Source organism: Bombina bombina, chromosome 3 (genome assembly GCF_027579735.1).
Source record: "Bombina bombina isolate aBomBom1 chromosome 3, aBomBom1.pri, whole genome shotgun sequence".
Taxonomy (NCBI): Eukaryota; Metazoa; Chordata; class Amphibia; order Anura; family Bombinatoridae; genus Bombina; species Bombina bombina.
The window spans coordinates 1,236,388,530-1,236,407,448 of NC_069501.1; the positions used below are offsets into that span (position 1 = coordinate 1,236,388,530).

The following is an 18,919-nucleotide window of genomic DNA, read 5'->3' on the forward strand; positions in this document are numbered from 1 at the left end:
TTTGGCCACACATGTTGAAAGATGTTCAAACCTACTGTCAAGGGTGTTTAATCTGCCCACAGTTCCAACCCACTGCACCAACGCATAGAACGCCATTGCAAAAAAGGGGGATGGTAATGCCATGGTCAGATATACAAATTGATTTTATTGGTCCGGTAACAAGGTCATCAAGAGGTAACAAATACATGTTAACCGTGACATGCCTGTTCACTAAATGGGTAGAGTGCATTAGTGCACCTAACAATAGTGCGGAAACATGTGCAGCATTGCTCATCAACCATGTATTTTCCAGATTTGGTCTGCCCCAAAGAATCGAGTCAGATCGGGGGACCCACTTCACTAGCGAAGTGATGACAAAAATGTGGAAAATACTAGGGGTTAAAAGAAAGCTCCATATTGCTTATAGAGCTGCCTCAAGTGGTGGTGTAGAGCGTTACAACCAGTCCATTGTTAAAATCCTCAAAATGTTTGTGAGTGAAACAGGTAAAGACTGGGATGTAAAACTACCTCTTGTCTTAATGGCATTAAGAGCAACTCCAAGTAGTGCTACCAAGATGTCACCTTTTGAACTGATGACTGGTAGAAGAATGGTTCTACCTCAGCATCTGCTATACCGTACATCAGACCAAAACTTGATAAACGCTGCTAATACACATCAATATGTGGAGAACTTAAGAAAACATCTGCAATATGCCTTTGCATTTGCTCAAAGGAATTTAGAAAGAGCCGCAACTGCCACTAAAACCTATTATGATCTCAAAACATCCAAAAAGGAATATGAAATAAATGATAAAGTTTATCTTTATAACTTTGGAAGAGATCAGGTTAGGGAGAAGAAATTTCTTCCCTCATGGAAAGGTCCTTTTGTCATTACTGACAAAATATCTCCAGTGGCCTATAAAATACGGATCCCCAAAAATGAAGGTTTCATAGATAAATGGGTACATATCAATCAATTGCGGGCATGTCATCCCAGATCCCAACTACAAGTCATAGAGGGAGAATGAAGTGTCATATCCCCAAATGCACTAAAGACATACTGTAATTTAAAGATGCCTAACTGATAAACATGAAAGCTCAAAATAACAAACTTTCTTCATAAGAGACTGTCTATGAGGTATACGGTTGATCCTCATCAAATACCACTGACTTTAAGCCAATTCAAATACATGTGTCCTACATCTATTTGAAGTTGGAAGGGGGATTTATGTCAGAGTATATAAATATTATGATGAATATTACATATGTTTATATATATATATATATATATATATATATATATATATATATATATATATATATATATATGTATATTTTATACACTGTATATGTTAGATGAGACCTCAGGATTAATTGAACATGAGTTTGTTGAACACAGCTTCTAATACACGTCTATCAGGATTGACGATCAGTAGAGCCTTTTTGAAGCATGACCCCTGTAGTGTAAAACACACAAACATTTCTTTTCTAAAGGAAATAGCTCAGTGACCCTATTCATTTGACTATATATGCAGATTTTTATAACTTCGGAACATTTGGTGAGGTGAGAAAAGAATGTGTTCAAGGACCCCTTTGGAATTTGACACGTGTGATACAACAGTTCTATCTCACTGAATCTCTATTTGAAGAAGTACTGCAAAACCCCCTCATGGGGGAAGGTGACACAAATAAAATTAAATACATTTTGCAAGGGTAACAATGCCAGTTTTCCATGTATGTTTGGAATGATTCATGATATATATATATTATTTGGATAGCACTACTAAGATTTTCATAAATATACTGACAATTGCATGCTCTATCTGAATCACGAAATAAAAAATTTGGGTTCAGTGTCTCTTTAATTCCTGCTTGATGGTGTCACGGACCACCAACATCTTCTTGCGGACCTCCAGTGGTTCACGGACCACCGGTTGACGACCGCTGATCTAAAACAGCTTAGCACAGGGGTGTGAAATGGCTCAGCATTAAAGGGGTTGAGATTTTCCAATGTATTTACATGATCAAATTTACTTTATTCTCTTGATATCCTTTGATAAAAAAGCATACCTGTGTAAGCTTAGGAGCAGCAATGCAGTAGTATGAGCTAGCTGGTAATTGGTGGCTTTATACATACCTTTTGTCATTGGTTGACCAGATGTGTTCAGCTAGTTCCCAGCAGTGCACTGGCATCTCTGGAGCTGACTAGTTATGGCCTAGTTTCCATTACTGTTGTAAACTGTGTAAACAGGTGGTAACATAAGACATCTCCATAGACTTTAATGAAGATACTTGTTACCGCCCAGGTACACAGTTTACAACAGTAAAGGAAACTAGGGCTATGTGTTTAAAATTAGGTTAGAAAAACAAATTTAGGCAATGAGGAAGGGGACACAAGAGAAAATGATTGTAAATATCTATAGATTGGACTGGGTTACTCCAGGTTAACCTCAACCATGTTAAACACACTCTCACAAGAAGTAAAGATAGTTACAGGTTGTTAGCTGGATACGGAGCTAGGGCTTTAACAGATTCCAAATGAAATTCACCATATAATGTTCAATTATGAGCAGTAAAATAAAAGCAATGCTTGCAGCTCTGAGTGTGACATTATGTGTTCAAGCCCTTTGTAGAGTTGGAGCCTCAATAGTGTTCAAATGACACACTAATAAATTAGACCATTTTGCACTACAGATTAGCAGATCTAATGATATGGTTATTGAGTTTCTGGTTACAAAATATTGAGAAATTCCTTCTTGACAAGAATTTAGCATTAGGTTTTGTTAATAGGCAGCTGTCTTTTTCCAAGAGAGGCACCTTGCTGGCTGGTCACACGTCCAAACTTTTTTACAGTCTTCAATGGTCCCTTATTTATCTGTTCTGAGAACATTTTTCTCCCTTATTTTTTACATGTAAAATTTTCATTTGAATAATGTAATATTATATTCCTATTTAGTTAATAATTTTAATGTATCGGACAGTTTAAAGTGCCATAATAGTCCAAAAATGACCTGCTCTAATTCGTTAAAGCAAGTTTAAGACTACTGACTCTAAATGACAGTGAGCCAGAATATAGCACACGCAAAAACCTATTCCCCCACAGAAGTCAAAGGCACAAAAAAAGTAGTAAAAAAATCTAACCTACAATCTCATATTCTCAAGTGCGCTAACCAGACATGAAAATATGAATATTTCACATTCCATTGTTCTTCACATAGAAAAATATGTTCTATTTATTCATAAATACATATTCTACATATATCTGATAATATATTGGTAGAATATATATATATATATATACACACACACACACACATATATATATATATATATATATTATATATATATATACACACATATGATTATTTAGACATGTGTATGTATCTCTATGCTAAAGCCCTTTGTCTGCCTTTTTTTCCGAACACCTGAGACCTCATATCTTTGATCCCTTATAACTTTTTTGTGCAATATTTATTTTGATTAATTTTTATTAGATGGTGTTATTATGAGTGTAATTGTACTTTGTGACGTTTTTTTTAATGTATTTTGTGACACTTTTTTGTTTTGCTAAACAGTTGACCAGAGCTCAGAGGTCTCGCTAACCCGACGCACGTTAACTTCAATTGCGCAAAAGCAATCGCCCTTACTTTCAACTTGGAATAAGAGCTAAAAACCAGACGCACGCGATAAACCCCTTTTTGCTTACGCGTAACTGTTAGCATTCCACTCTTAACCTACGTTGCTGCTCCAGAGTAAAAACCACTGATAATCCAATCAGCAGTGCTAGTAGCACATCTAAGTCATGTGACTAACAATGTTGATTCGATCAGTAGCATGTTCTGCTCGGAAACCAACTTTTTAAAATCCCTTTGAGGGGGTTAAACACAAAGTAGTGTAGGGTCAATAGTATTAAAATTACAGGAGCATGTAATTATTTGATTATTATGGCACATTGCTGTCTTCCACTTTAAATGAGAAACAAAGTACACAGATTTGCAGAAAGTTGTTGAATGAAGATGAAGAATTTTGTTGCACCAAACTGTATCAAATGGTAAAATAACGTTTATTTTCAATAACTACTGTATAATCTCTTGATTTCCTACATGAAATATGTTGATTCCCTAGTCTCCCTTATTTTCTTAAAAACAAGTTGGCAACCCTACAGAACATCTGTAAAATAACCTCACATTGTGTTGTCAGCATACTTCATCAGCCAGTACACCCAACCACAAACTGTACACTTTAAGGGAGGGCACTTATGAAAAATACATATGTCAGGGGCTGTTTTAAGAAATGTTTGATATAATGAAATGTTCCATTATAAAAACCCTGACAGGCGTATTTTTCATGTGTTCTCCTTATATGGCAACATTTAGCGTAGGGTGACCAGACGTCCCCGATTTTAGTGGACAGTCCCCAGATTGAGGAGACTGTCTCCGGAAAAATGATGTCCCCGGAAATGTCCCCGGCTCCTGTTGTACTGCAGCCAAGCGCCGGGAGGAAGTGATCATCCTGATAACGTCACTTTGTCCCAGCGTATGGCAGGCAGCGTGCAGGTCAGAAGGGAAGAGCTTGTGTATGTGTGTATATGTATGCTTGTGTGTATATGTGTGTATATGTATGCGTGTGTGTATATGTATGTGTGTATATGTATATGTATGCTTGTGTGTATATGTATATGTGTGTATATTAATGCATGTGTGTATATGTATGTGTGTATGTAGGCTTTTGTGTGTATATGTATGCTTGTGTATGTATGTATGATTGTGTGTATGTGTGTATATGTATGCTTGTGTGTGTGTGTATGTGCATGTGTGTATATGTATGCTTGTTTGTGTGTGTATGTGCATGTGTGTATATGTATGCTTGTTTGTGTGTGTATGTGAATGTGTGTATATGTATGCTTGTGTGTGTATGTGCATGTGTGTATATGTATGCTTGTTTGTGTGTGTGTATATGTATGCTTGTGTGTGTATGTGCATGTGTGTATATATATGCTTGTTTGTGTGTGTGTGTGTGTGTGTGTGTGTGTGTGTATGTGCATGTGTGTATATGTATGCTTGTTTGTGTGTGTGTATGTGCATGTGTGTATATGTATGCTTGTATGTGCATGTGTGTGTGTATGTGCATGTGTGTATATGTATGCTTGTTTGTGTGTGTGTATATGTATGCTTGTGTGTGTATGTGCATGTGTGTATGCTTGTTTGTGTGTGTATGTGTATGCTTGTATGTGCATATATGTATGCTTGTTTGTGTGTGTATATGTATGCTTGTTTGTGTGTGTATGTGCATGTGTGTATATGTATGCTTGTTTGTGTGTGTATGTGCATGTGCGTATATGTATGCTTGTTTGTGTGTGTGTGTGTGTGTGTGTGTATATGTATGCTTGTTTGTGTGTGTATATGTATGCTTGTTTGTGTGTGTATGTGCATGTGTGTATATGTATGCTTGTGTGTGTATATGTATGCTTGTGTGTGTGTGTGTATATGTATGCTTGTTTGTGTGTGTTTGTATGTGCATGTGTGTATATGTATGCTTGTTTGTGTGTGTATGTGCATGTGTGTATATGTATGCTTGTTTGTGTGTGTATGTGCATGTGTGTATATGTATGCTTGTTTGTGTGTATATGTATGCTTGTTTGTTTGTGTGTGTGTGTATGTGCATGTGTGTATATGTATGCTTGTTTGTGTGTGTGTGTATGTGCATGTGTGTATATGTATGCTTGTGTGTGTGTGTGTGTGTGTGTATGTGCATGTGTGTATATGTATGCTTGTTTGTGTGTGTATGTGCATGTGTGTATATGTATGCTTGTTTGTGTGTGTGTGTATGTGCATGTGTGTATATGTATGCTTGTTTGTGTGTGTGTGTATGTGCATGTGTGTATATGTATGCTTGTTTGTTTGTGTGTGTGTGTATGTGCATGTGTGTATATGTATGCTTGTTTGTGTGTGTGTGTATGTGCATGTGTGTATATGTATGCTTGTTTGTGTGTGTGTGTGTGTGTGTGTGTATGTGCATGTGTGTATATGTATGCTTGTTTGTGTGTGTATGTGCATGTGTGTATGTATGCTTGTTTGTGTGTGTGTGTATGTGCATGTGTGTATATGTATGCTTGTTTGTGTGTGTATGTGCATGTGTGTATATGTATGCTTGTTTGTGTGTGTATGTGCATGTGTGTATATGTATGCTTGTTTGTGTGTGTATGTGCATGTGTGTATATGTATATTTGTTTGTGTATATATGTATGCTTGTGTGTGTGTGTGTATGTGCATGTGTGTATATGTATGCAGCATGCTTGTTTGTGTGTGTGAGAAAAAATGTGAGAAATGACATATAAACCCATACCAAATACACTGCATATATAATTTAAGGAAAATATAATAAAATAGTTTTTTACCATTTGAAAATTAAAAAAAATTGTACCCGGATTTCATTTTAAAAATCTGGTCACCTTACCTTATTGTGCACACATAACTGTGTGCCTATTGGTGCCAGCAGCAGTCTGCCATCCAAGGTCACTAGTTTTTACAAAAAATATGAAAACTCTTTATATTTTAATGTAAAATGTATTTTACTTTGCAACACTTTATAATAAATATGAAAACTCTATATTTTAATGTAAAATGTATTTTACTTTGCAACACTTTACAGTACGTTTTAAATACATAATCCCTGAATTATAATAAACGTTGTAATCAAGGGAATATAAATGCGGATAGGTTATATTAATTGGAATTTACAATGTACAAATTTTAGTAAACTACATGCCACATCCAACATGGCGGCCAAGGCACGATGACACTGACATTACCGATACACCCTATCAACTCCTTGATGGGCGTGTACTATGACGACGTCACAAAAATGTTCTATAATACGATTGGCTGAGACGTACTGAGCAATCTGCCTATTAAAATTCAGGAAAAACGAGGGCGTGTCATTCTTCTTGTGTTAGGTTGACTCAAGCGGCGCAGACGCCACGTTACTCGCTATGACTTCCGGTTTATGTCATTGGAGATCTTTGCTCCCTGATGTGCCATCATCAGCAGTAGGCGGGTGCAAAGATCACATGACATGTCCCTGTGATACAATGTACTTCTGTGATTTATAAATTGCCAGCAAACAATGCCAATTGCTACACTTTGTAAATGCCACCTGTCTGTTGCTTATGGGTTAGTGACATTGGTACTGAGTGTAAATAACACACTATACACTGTAATTAGTCTTAGGCAATACTGTAAATAAGGTGTATGTGTAAGTTCATGTTGCCAAGTCATTAATAAGTGCCAAGTAATAAAGCGTGTGGTTCCTTAGTATCATGTGTGTGTTTGTAATACTCTTGCATTATTTGGAGAGGAAAAAATAAAAACTTCACTAGTCTTTTTACATGTACACATACACACATTTATTTATTTTTTATGAAATGCATTTTTAATACCTCATACCCAGACTTTAATCTGGGTGTTTTCTGATTACTGAAGGGTAGGGTTGGCACTTTTGTCTGGAAAAAAACATACTTGCCAAGTATAAAGACATCAATTTGCATAAATCAAGAACTAAAGCTGTTAGGACTGATTTTAACCCTTTCTAGTCTGGGCTAAAGTGCCTACATCGGAACAACTGTTCCGATGTAGACAAATTGAAACCACGCGATCGTGCACACGATCGCAAGATTTCAATTATTGGATCGCGTCTGGGGGGGCGTCCCTACAACCCTAGGAACGCCCCCAAGACCGCGATCAAGTCCTGACAGCACAGAAGGCTTCAGGACAGCCGTTAGCTATGATGTTCTATTCCGTCATAATGGCTTTAAAGCCCAGTCTAATTATGACGGAATAGAACGGCATAACGGCTTTAAAAGGTTAAATGCTCATTTGTTTATAGTTGGATTACAGTCTACTTAGAAGCAGTTTGACCATGATAGCATCTTTATTTCTATACAGGGCCGAACTGGGAATAAAAAGCAGCCCTGGAAAAATATAAAGACCAGCCCTATTTTCTGTTGAGTCGGTAGAATGCACATTCCCCATTTTTCTCAAAGGGGATTACTGGGACACTCCTTCCCCAATATTTTTTTCAGAATTAAATTATATTACTTTGTATTAAATAAAAATGTCAGATCCAGCCCCAGCTTCTGCAGCCCACCGGGAAATCTCCTGGTATCCTGGTAGGCTAATCCAGCCCTGTTTCTATATTTAATCTTTATTTACTTTGACCTGAACCTTAAAAATACTGACCATGTCGGTAAAATACTGTCTACAAACGGCAGCACCATAAAGCAGGTAAAAAGAGGTTTATTGCATCACACCTGGGTCAAACAGTGGACTTGGTTTGATAAGGGTATAACAGCACCCTTATGTTGGCGTGCACCTGACAGTAGTGTTGTGCTATTGGAGTGGTAAAATACTGTCTGGGTGTAACTAGGGTTGCCACCTCGGCCATGTTTTCCTGAACACTTATAAGTTACACATGCTGCAGGGTGTGCAGGGAGGAACATGAATAGTGCTGTCCAGGTTCACAATTTTTGTGCTGTCCAGCAGCATAATGCATGTTTCCCTCTGACCACCCTGTAGCATGTGTAATTTATAAGTGTCCAGGAAAACATGGCTGAGGTGGCAACGCTAGGTGTAACCCTAGTGAGGGGTCTAGTTGATCCTAGTGCAGGGTTTGGGTGGTCTATATGGAAGGGGGGATATAGGCAGAGCCCTGCTCACTATTGTCAGTGTTTGGTCATAGCAGAGCAGGTGTGATTGGTTCCTAGGTTCATTTTTTTTTTAAATAAAAACTGGTACCTTAGTGGGGTGGGAACTACAGGAAACAAAGCAGGATACTTTCCTTCCAGATATAGTGATGAATTGGGAGAGAGAATTGGTAAATCGATGAAAGCGGATAAGTGGGGGTAATAATTGTCTACTAAAACTTTATCAATATCTTCACACATCTTGGAACAATAATAGTCAAAAAAATGTCATGCTCTCATTCATTTACCAGCGGAGCACTGCAGGTCCGGAGCCGAAACTGCTGCTGATTGGATCACTGGCAATTTCTGCATGGGACCCCCAGTGCACTGTGGGTCCTGAGAGGTATTTCATTTGTATGTCTAAGCCTTTTGCAGGGGTTAAACACACAGTAGTGTAGAGTTGATAGTCGCATAAACAAATTAGAGCATGTCATTTTTCAACTATAATGGCCCTTTAATACAGATACTCGTCGACTTACGACCTATGCGACTTACGGCCATCCGTACTTACGACTATCGGTCGCACTGAAGAGGCGATACGTGCGCAAAGGCGGTACCGGTCACAAAGGCGGTACTTACGACCATCGGTCGCAAAGGCGGTACTTACGTCCATCGGTCGCGCTGAGGGTGATGCTTATTTGCGTATGTGCGTAAAGGGGCAAGGAAGTGCTTGTGTGCGCAAAGGCGGTACTTACGTCCATCGGTCGCACTGAGGGTGATGCTTATTTGCGTATGTGCGTAAAGGGGCAAGGCAGTGCTTGTGTGCGCAAAGGCGGTACTTACGACCATCGGTCGCAAAGGCGGTACTTACGACCATCAGCAAGACTGCTTGTGTGCGCAAAGGCGGTGCTTGTGTGTGATGAGAAGTGACTGTAAGCAGCAGCCTTTGTATGGGTCTGACCATGTCGCAGTCCAAAAGGCCGGTACCGTGTAGTGGCAAAGAGGCTACAAAGAAGAGGAAAGCTCTTGATTTGGAGTTAAAAATGAAAGTAATAAAGCAGTATGATGAAGGTAAAAAAGTGAATGCGATTGCCCGTGATATGAAACTGTCGCATTCCACAGTTTCCACAATCATTAAGGACAAGGAACGCATACGTGAAGCTGTAAAAGGTTCCGCACCAATGAAATCAACAATAATAACAAAACAACGTCAAGGGCCCATTCATGAAATGGAGAAATTATTAATGTTGTGGATAGAAGATCAAATACAAAAACGTACACCCATAAGCCTTCTAACAATTCAGATGAAGGCTAAAAGTTTGTTTGAGACTTTAAAGGAGAAAGCTGGTGAGGATTACAAAGAGAATTTCCAGGCAAGCACTGGATGGTTTAAACGTTTTAGAAGAAGATTCAGTCTGCATAATGTGCGGGTTTCAGGAGAAGCAGCAAGTGCAGATTCAGAAGCCGCTGCAAAGTTCATTGACACTTTGGATGAATTAATCCAAGAGGGAGGGTATTTACCTGAACAAATATTCAACGTTGATGAAACGGGTCTGTTCTGGAAACGGATGCCTGAGCGCACATACATTCACCAAGAATCAAAAACCATGCCAGGATTTAAAGCATTCAAAGATCGTGTAAGCTTGTTACTTGGAGGAAACGTTGTTGGTTTTAAGCTTAAGCCATTTCTTATCTATCGCTCAGAAAACCCACGTGCATTTAAAAACATTAATAAGCACACGCTGCCTGTGTATTACCGGTCAAATGCTAAATCGTGGATGACTCAGGCATTGTTCACAGACTGGTTTGTTAACTGTTTCATTCCCCAAGTTCGTGAATATTGCTTAGGGAAAGTAATCCCGTTCAAAATTTTAATGATTTTAGACAACGCACCTGGACATCCACCACACCTGGGTGACCTTAATCCTGATGTAAAAGTGGTTTATATGCCACCTAACACAACACCACTCATTCAACCTATGGACCAAGGGGCAATTGCCACGTTTAAAGCATACTACCTCAGATCTACATTCGCCCAAGCCATAGCTGCTACAGATGCTGATGATGACATAACATTGCGTGATTTTTGGAAAAGTTATAACATTCTTCAGTGCATAAAAAATATTGCAGCAGCGTGGGAGGATGTAACAGAAAAGTGCATGAATGGAATTTGGAAGAAGTGCCTAAAACGATATGTGACCAGATTTGAGAGATTTGAAACAGAGGAAGAGCTTGATGAAATTCGAGAAAACATTGTAAGACTTGCAAACAATCTTGAATTGGAATGTGAAGTGGAAGATGTAGAAGAGCTGTTAGATTATGAGTCAAAAGAACTTTCAAATGAAGATCTAATAGAACTGGAAGCAGAGAGAGTTGCAGAGGAAAATAGGAGAGAGGAAGAAGACAAAGAAGAAGAGCCAGAGAAGAAATTCACTGCAAAGGGGTTGGCTGAAGGCTTTACATTGCTAAATAAAGCTGTCTCCTTTTTTGAAAACATGGACCAGAATGTTGAAAGATTTAACAAGGTTGACCGTCAAATTCAGGAAGCTGTGCGTGGCTATCGTGAAATCTATGAGGAGAAAAAGAAACAAACGCGTCAAACAAAGCTCAGCATGTTTTTTGAAAAGAACACTGCATCTGAAACCCCGCCAGCCTCAACTCACCAAGATGATAATACTGTAACTCTGATGACATAACTGTAAAAGTACAGTAAAAGAAAAATTTAAGTTCAGTTACTTTTCTAAAAAATTTAAAGTAAAATAAGTGTTAAAGTTCCTGCAAACTACTGTACAGGTACAGTAAATGTTAAAATGTTATGTTAAATGTTAAAATGTTATGTTATTATTTGCATAGTACTACAGGTAGAGTACAAAAAAAAATGTTATTTTATTACAGTACAGTATAGGTACAGTACTGTACAGTAATAGTATTTGCACAGTAAATATTATGTTATTATTTGCACAGTACAGGTACAGTACAGTAAAGGTTATTTTATTATTCATACTGTGATGATACTGTATTAGTAAAGGAATTTAATTTAAAACAACTCTGGTGTTATTGTTATTATTAATCATGAAATGTCAGCCCAACACATCACACAATAGACCATATTATTTACATGCCATCTGTATTTTGTCCGACTTACGTCCAAATCGTCTTACGACCGGAAGGTCAGAACGTAACGCGGTCGTAAGTCGACGAGTATCTGTACCATAATTAATCTACACTGGTATCTTGCTCCCAAAAGATTAAAGAGCACCATCATCCGATCTGTGGGCACATGGCTATATGCTGCACATCTGGTGGTCATGCCCTATCCTAACATCTTTTTGGGGCATAGCTGAACACGTTGCTAAACAATTGCTGGGACTTGCATTTACATTAGACCCAATAATAGCAATTTTACAAAATTTGTATGAAACTGATGGTTAAATGTGTTCAGCTTTATGCAGAGAAATATACTCCCCATTTTCCAGCAGATTTGTTTTTATCTGGAAGAGACGCTGCCATTTATGCCAGAGATCATCACTAATGGGGGATATCTGTTTAGAGGTCTGGATTGTGAAATACATATGTAATTGCTTGGTAACTGTTCAGATGTGGAGGCATAGTGCCCCCAACCTGCCCCTTTACCCTATCACACAGTAATTGGGAGAGACAAGAGACATCATTTCATAACCAATTATATTTAAAAGGACATGGAACCTTTAGATCTATTATCAAATTTGCTTTGCTCTTTTGTTCTTCTTTGTTGAAGAGATATCTAGATAGGTAGAGTGCAAATGGCTGGAACACTACATGACAGGAGATAGCGCTACCATCTAGTGCTCTTGCTACTGTATAACATTGTTGCAAAACTGCTGCCTTATAGTACTGCAGACACGTGCACACTCCTGAGCTTGCCTTCCTGCTTTTTAACAAAGATAGCAAGAAAACAAAGAACATTTGACAATAGAAGTAAATGGTAAAGTTGCTTAAAATTGTAACTGAATCATGACCATTTCATTTCCGTAGAGGGATTTCTGCCCATTGCTTCTCAGTCTTTTAGGGCTCTGCATCAGTATTACAGAGTGAAAGACACATGAATGTTTCTCAGTTCTTGTGTTTTTTTTTGTTCTTTAGTCTTTTTATTTTTTCTTAACTAAAACATGCTGAGTCCTACATCTAGATCAGCAGTGGGTTGGTGTTCTTAAAGTAAATGTAAATTTTGATGATAAAGTGCCTGGGTTTTAAAAATTAAATTAAAAACAGGGGCACTTTAATTAATCAAAATTTACATTTCACTTGTTGTGAAAATACTTTCCTTTTAATCTTGACAGCCGCTGCATCGCTTCCGTCGCCCATCGCAAAGCCTCTTCCTGGGTCTAAAAAGAGGAATCCGGTTTCCTCCAATCACGGCGTTGAATCAGACACTGGATTCCCCGGGGGGGAAAGCCGTGATTGGAGGATGACCGATCCGTCATTTCTGACGTAGGAAGAGGCTTGTGACGACCGGGGGAAGATGGAGCGGCAGTCAAGATTAAAAAGATAAGTATTTTCACAACACGAGTGAAATGTAAATGTTGATGAATTAAAGTGCCCCTGTTTTTAATCAAATTTTTGAAAACCGGGCACTTTATCATCAAAATTTACATTCATGGTAGGTTCTATAGATTCTATAGGGGTGACATGGTTTGGGTAACCTTTGGCTCTTGTACTTTTGAGTGGTTATGGTCCATTAGACAAAAAATAAATAAATTATACTTTCATTTTTTTTTTATAATTTAACTCTTAAAACTGTGATGTTTAAATTCCCCAGGGAGGCTGGGGTGCAGTTCATGGAATATAGAACACTGACAATCCTGCATGCTGCACAGTGAAGAGTTAATATGTGTAGCAGCTCATCTATATGTCTATAATTGACCACAGTAAAAAGGCAATAAAAACAATATTCAAAAGGGTTTTCAACAGCTGTATCTGAGCAATAAATGACAAAGCATATCTTTCCTAACAATTTTAATTTTTAAATACTTTAAGAAGAATTTATTTTGTATGCAAATATTTTGCAACACAGTGAATACTTTCTGATACATAAACACAATGACCTTAATGTCCCTTTAAGGACTTTGAAAAATCACAAGATTATGGTGAAATCCCATGAGAACACAGCTAAGTGTGACCTCAGGACTGATGATGCTGTTTGACTGTTGTTTTATTTTCAACATGCAGATGACAATAAAAAGAATAGCCGAATGGTAACTACTCACATAGCAGTTACTTTGGTGAGTTGATGTTAGATTTAAATACAGAAAAAAACACACATTTATATTATAAAACATTTTTATTTCTCGCAGTTGCATTAATGATAAATAAGAATTTATGTTTAGCATGTCCCTTTAAAGGACCATCATAGTGATAAAATTACACGCTCTAATGTTGCAACACAAAGGGGTCGATCACAAGCCAAAAAAAAAATCTAATAATTATCAACAGAAAAACACCATTAACCCTTTGATGACAGGGTCAATTTGTCTAAATTGGAACAACAATCTGATGTAGACCAATTGAAAGCCTGCGATCCTGCACACGAGCGCAATATTTCAATGAGGGGATCGGGTCAGGGGGCGTCCCTATGATGCTAGGCACACCCTCCAGACCGCGATCCCATCCTGGAAGCGCCATTGGCACTAAAACAGCACTAAAGCCTGGACCGATGAGGACGGAATAGAACATCGTAATGGCCTTGGGTTAACATCTATGGAGATTTTTGTAGCTAAAAATTTGATATGTTTTTCAAAGAATTGTAATCCATCCCTATGTGTTTAACCCTTTCATGGCGGTTCTTATTTGTCTACATTGGAACAAAGTTCTGATGTAAACAAATAAGTAAAAATTAAAGTCACAAGATCGTTCATGGATCGCGTGATTTCAATGATGGGATCGTGTTGGGGGAGAGCCTATGCTGCAAGGCACCCCCTCCAGCCCATGATCCCATTCAGGAAGCGCCTTTGGCTTCAGTACAGCCAAACAGCAAGGACGTTCCATGCCGTCCTAACGTCGCTAAAGCCAAGCGCAGTTAGGACGGCATGGAACGTCCTAATGACGGGAAAGGGTTAACCCCTGCATAGTTAAAATACTGCTTGGGAGATGCAGAGCACACACAAGTCACAAGTTCTAGTCTGTCATGAAACTGAATGTGAATAAGGTTTAAGCCTCTAAAGCTTGATATTTTGGTTGTGACCCTTATTTATATTTGTTAACAAACAAAAACAATAATTGCAAAAAATGTAATTCCCCATAAAATATTTAATTATGCATATTTTTTTTAAAAATTGCAATGCACATAACTGTTTTTCCTATATGCAGATGCTGCACAGTGATTAGTTAATATGTGCAAAAGCCAATTTATATCTGTGCCTAATTGGCCACAGCAGTGGAAACAGGGTAAACAAAAATTCAAGAGGCGTTTTCAAGGTGTGTGTCCTGGATATGCAAAACAATGCATTTTTAGGTTTTTAAAACATTTATGCTGTTTTGCAATGTAGTTAATAATTTATGATGCATAAAAAAACTTTAATGCCCTTTCAATTCTACAGTATTCTCACTCATACATTCAAATGTTAGAAATTCTGAACTTATAGCTTCCCACCTCACCAATTCCTAATACAGAAATTTTAATTTCTCCATGGATAAAAATCAGTATGAAAAGAAAAAAGATTTTAAGTAATAAATTATTATTTTTATTTGATAGCACTGACAATTCTATATATATTCTGGATGTTTGAAATCTGCAGAACCAGCAGCCACATAAGAGCAAAAGGAGATACTTTTCTATGATTGTGAGTCATCTTTCCCCCTTGATTAGTCTGTTAGAAGATTTGCACTTGTACAACCTTCCTGTACAAATATTGTGCAGATATTTCTGTACAGCTACACTTTGGCTGCCATTTTGGCAACCCTACCACCATATTTGTAAAGGCAAATCCATACACTTTTCTTACACTTCTGTGTGCCTTATTTTGCAAGGGTGGCACACAGGGAGGCCCATTGATATATTAGTACTAATCATGGCAGGGCCAGATGGACATTCTACAGGTGCAGGCCCAATCTTGATTAAAATCTCTGAAGTTACACCCCTGCTTATACAGTGCTCACAACTTGAACTATCTCATAGTTTGCAGGGTGATCTTGGTTTAGGATGTATTTGCCTCTGTCCCTCCCACCACTCTCCTTTATCTATAAATGTCCTATAGACTTGTGAAACCGGGGACTACAGCCATATCTCTACCATCAGTAGTCTAGGAAAAATTAAAGATGTGTAGTTACACAGGTATTTTGTGGGTGGATCGATGACAAGCAGGGGCGGTGTAACCAGGACAATCCGACATCTATAAGCAAAATAAAGCCGAGGGCGGGACAGGGAAAGAAATATGTTGCTCATTATGTCCATCACCTACAGTCATTACACATTCTAACACTTCCCATGACTCCAGTCCCAACCCTCAATATATGTGTCACTCAGACTTCACCATTTGATACTATCTTGAAAAATATTGGTTGGTATGCAGCAATAAATGAGAAAACAACAGCAAAATGGACATATGGTTTATTTTTATTTTCATATTCAGTCAGTAATCTCAGCACCATGCTAGGATACCTGTGTGGTTTTATTTGCATGTAGTCTTAATAAACCGCCTTATACCCCAAGAATGTGCTGTGTGCCGCACTGCAGGCGGAACGCTTCTTCCTTCTGTAGTGGTGTGGGGGACGGAATTAGTTGTTGGACACATGGTCCGTTTATCTCCGTGTCCCCCATTCGGCGAGAAGGTGAGTGTGGAAGAACAAGGTGGTAGTAATGTAACGGGTGATAAGGGTCCACAAAGTGAGTTAGTGGGGTGATACGTATTGGGTTGAACTAGATCATAACGGATGAATATGAGAGCGTGACACGTATGGGAGGTATAGACTGACAATATAAGAACTGCAGGATGTGCACTAAGGCAGGGGGTTATCATGAGGAATCACAAGGTATATGACACTAGGCTAAATAGTCTGAAAAGTATAGTCACGATCAGCTGGATGAAAAATGATCCAAATTATTCAGTCTCTCCAGACTCCTAATAATTTGTTATTAATAAGATCCATTCCCTAAACCCTACAAGCATCATCATTCATCAGTTAATATGATCTATAGAATAGCGTAAGGATTGGTGAGACTGGAGTGCCTGCTAGTAAATCTACACCAAAGAGACTGAGAGAGAGGCTGTGTAACTGTATGAAATACTTTAGTAGAAGTGAGTGAATTGGGTTAAAAAATTACCAAACACTGCTGGTGCAAAAAAAAAAAGATTTATGTAATAGTTTTCTGTTCCTTGTTAATTTGTGCTGTTGGTTGCTCCCTGTGTGCCTTATTATTTTAAACGTAGTTTCTCATCTTAATTATGCTAGACATAGCTGTTGTTCATGCCCTGTGAATGCCTATTTTACGTTGCAGTGTCCTTATTGTAAAATAGAACACAAATACACTAAAGACTGTAAACACAAGCTTATAAGTGGAACACTAGAATAAAATTATATCAGAAGGGATACACCTATGTACTGAGTTAACATATATCTTCACATTTGCAACGTATTTAAATATATATGCAATATACTTTCATTATTTTTGTCCCCTTTTCCTGTAATTCCATTCTGAAATTGTTAGCTTTTTTTTGTTCCTGTTAGAAATGGAAGTGAAGAACACTATTATATTCCATGCAGCCATTGCCTGCACACTCTAGTGACCTATTTAAAACTGTCCCTAATTAGCCACAGCAGAGAAGGTAACCTAAGTTACAAGATGGCAGAGTCCATTGCTTTATAGACACTAAAAGTTTACACTTATGTCAATATTTAAACCAGTGGTCGACAAATCTGTTCAGAATTTAGGAGCCAGTAAGAATATTTCGGAGCCAAACAATGTTTTAGGAGCCAGTGTTATTTGTATATAGATATAGGGAGAATCACCCAAAAAGTTAGGGTTAAAATTCTAGGAGCCATTGGCTCCCTGGGTTTGTCGAGCTCTGATTTAATCTTTTCTTTGAATGCATCATTCTATCTAGCATTTATTTAGTTTTTAATGTCCATTAATAGAGATTAAATCTAAAATTAAGCAAGACTTTATTTTTTGACAATCTGTTTACCAAAATAAATTGATTTATAAGAAATCACTTTTTTGTTTTTCTAATAGCTTTGAGGTTTGTTCATGTATTTAAATTTGCTTTATTTTTTTATTTCTCTTTGTGACATAAGTAAGAGTGCTATTGTAAAGTTATTACAGGAACATCAGAAGATAATAATTGACTTGTTTAGGAGAATATTTGGTTTTAGTTTTGTTTGTTTCCTTATCTTTGTATGTTTGTATTTAGATGCTGTCATTTCGGAATGAGCTTCTTCTCAAACAGGCTGCTGCCCTCTGCAGGTAATCAACATAATGCCGTTTGTGGTTGAGGTTTACTAGCACTCTACTGGTGATGGCTCTAGAGCAGAACATTAGGCAGTTTACAAAAATTAGACCACAAAATAAAACAAATATTTACTGACACTGCTTAAGGATATTTTTTATGTTCTAGATATTTTTAGTTGAGGAAACAAGTGCAAGAAAAACTATGTTGCTGTTTGCAGGAGCAATGTGAACACATATATTTTTAATATTGTGTAAGGTGAAATTGTTGATTGTAAAGGAAATCTGTTATTGGCTAATATGTTTTAATAATTGTGTGTTTCTGTCGGCACGTTACTCATTTTAATTACTTTGCTTGAACATTCCGCTAAAGCTGCCATAACAAGCAAGATTTTATAAGCCTGTGTCCCTTCTGTATGTTAATGATTATAGTTGCACTCCAAATTACTAGCGGCCATGTCATCAAGACTTTAAAAAGAAAAGGTTAGTGGTGTAGACATTTTACATGAAATTCAGGAAGAGGCCAAAATATTGATAAGCAAATCATATTAAATAACTAGAGATTAAATATTATACAGATCTTTTGAGAATAAATCAACCTTAGGAATCAGAAGAAAATTTAGAAGCTGGGATTTAGAGAAATAAGGTATAACCATGTAAAGACAGACTGGGGAAATAAACCAACTTGAGAGATAAAGCTGGACAAGTGAAGGCAAAATATGATTTTGAAAGAAGCAGGATGAAGGATTATTTAAAGTGATATTCTGGTCAAAATTGAAATGCACATAGATAAATTACATCTACCGATATTTAAACGTATATTGGCAAAAATGCCTCTA

General features: G+C 37.6%; 1 protein-coding gene across 2 annotated transcripts in view; it reads left to right on the forward strand.

The window, feature by feature from the left end:
• The first annotated feature begins 16,242 nt into the window (after positions 1-16,242).
• MRPL48 (mitochondrial ribosomal protein L48) overlaps positions 16,243-18,919 on the forward strand; it is a 33,232-nt gene continuing 30,555 nt past the window's right edge. The window contains exons 1-2 of one of the 2 annotated variants that reach the window (XM_053705087.1): positions 16,243-16,465; positions 18,046-18,098. In XM_053705087.1, coding sequence (XP_053561062.1) covers positions 16,427-16,465; positions 18,046-18,098 — 92 coding nt within the window. In that variant the 5' untranslated portion in view covers positions 16,243-16,426. The other variant, XM_053705089.1, reaches the window with a different exon arrangement.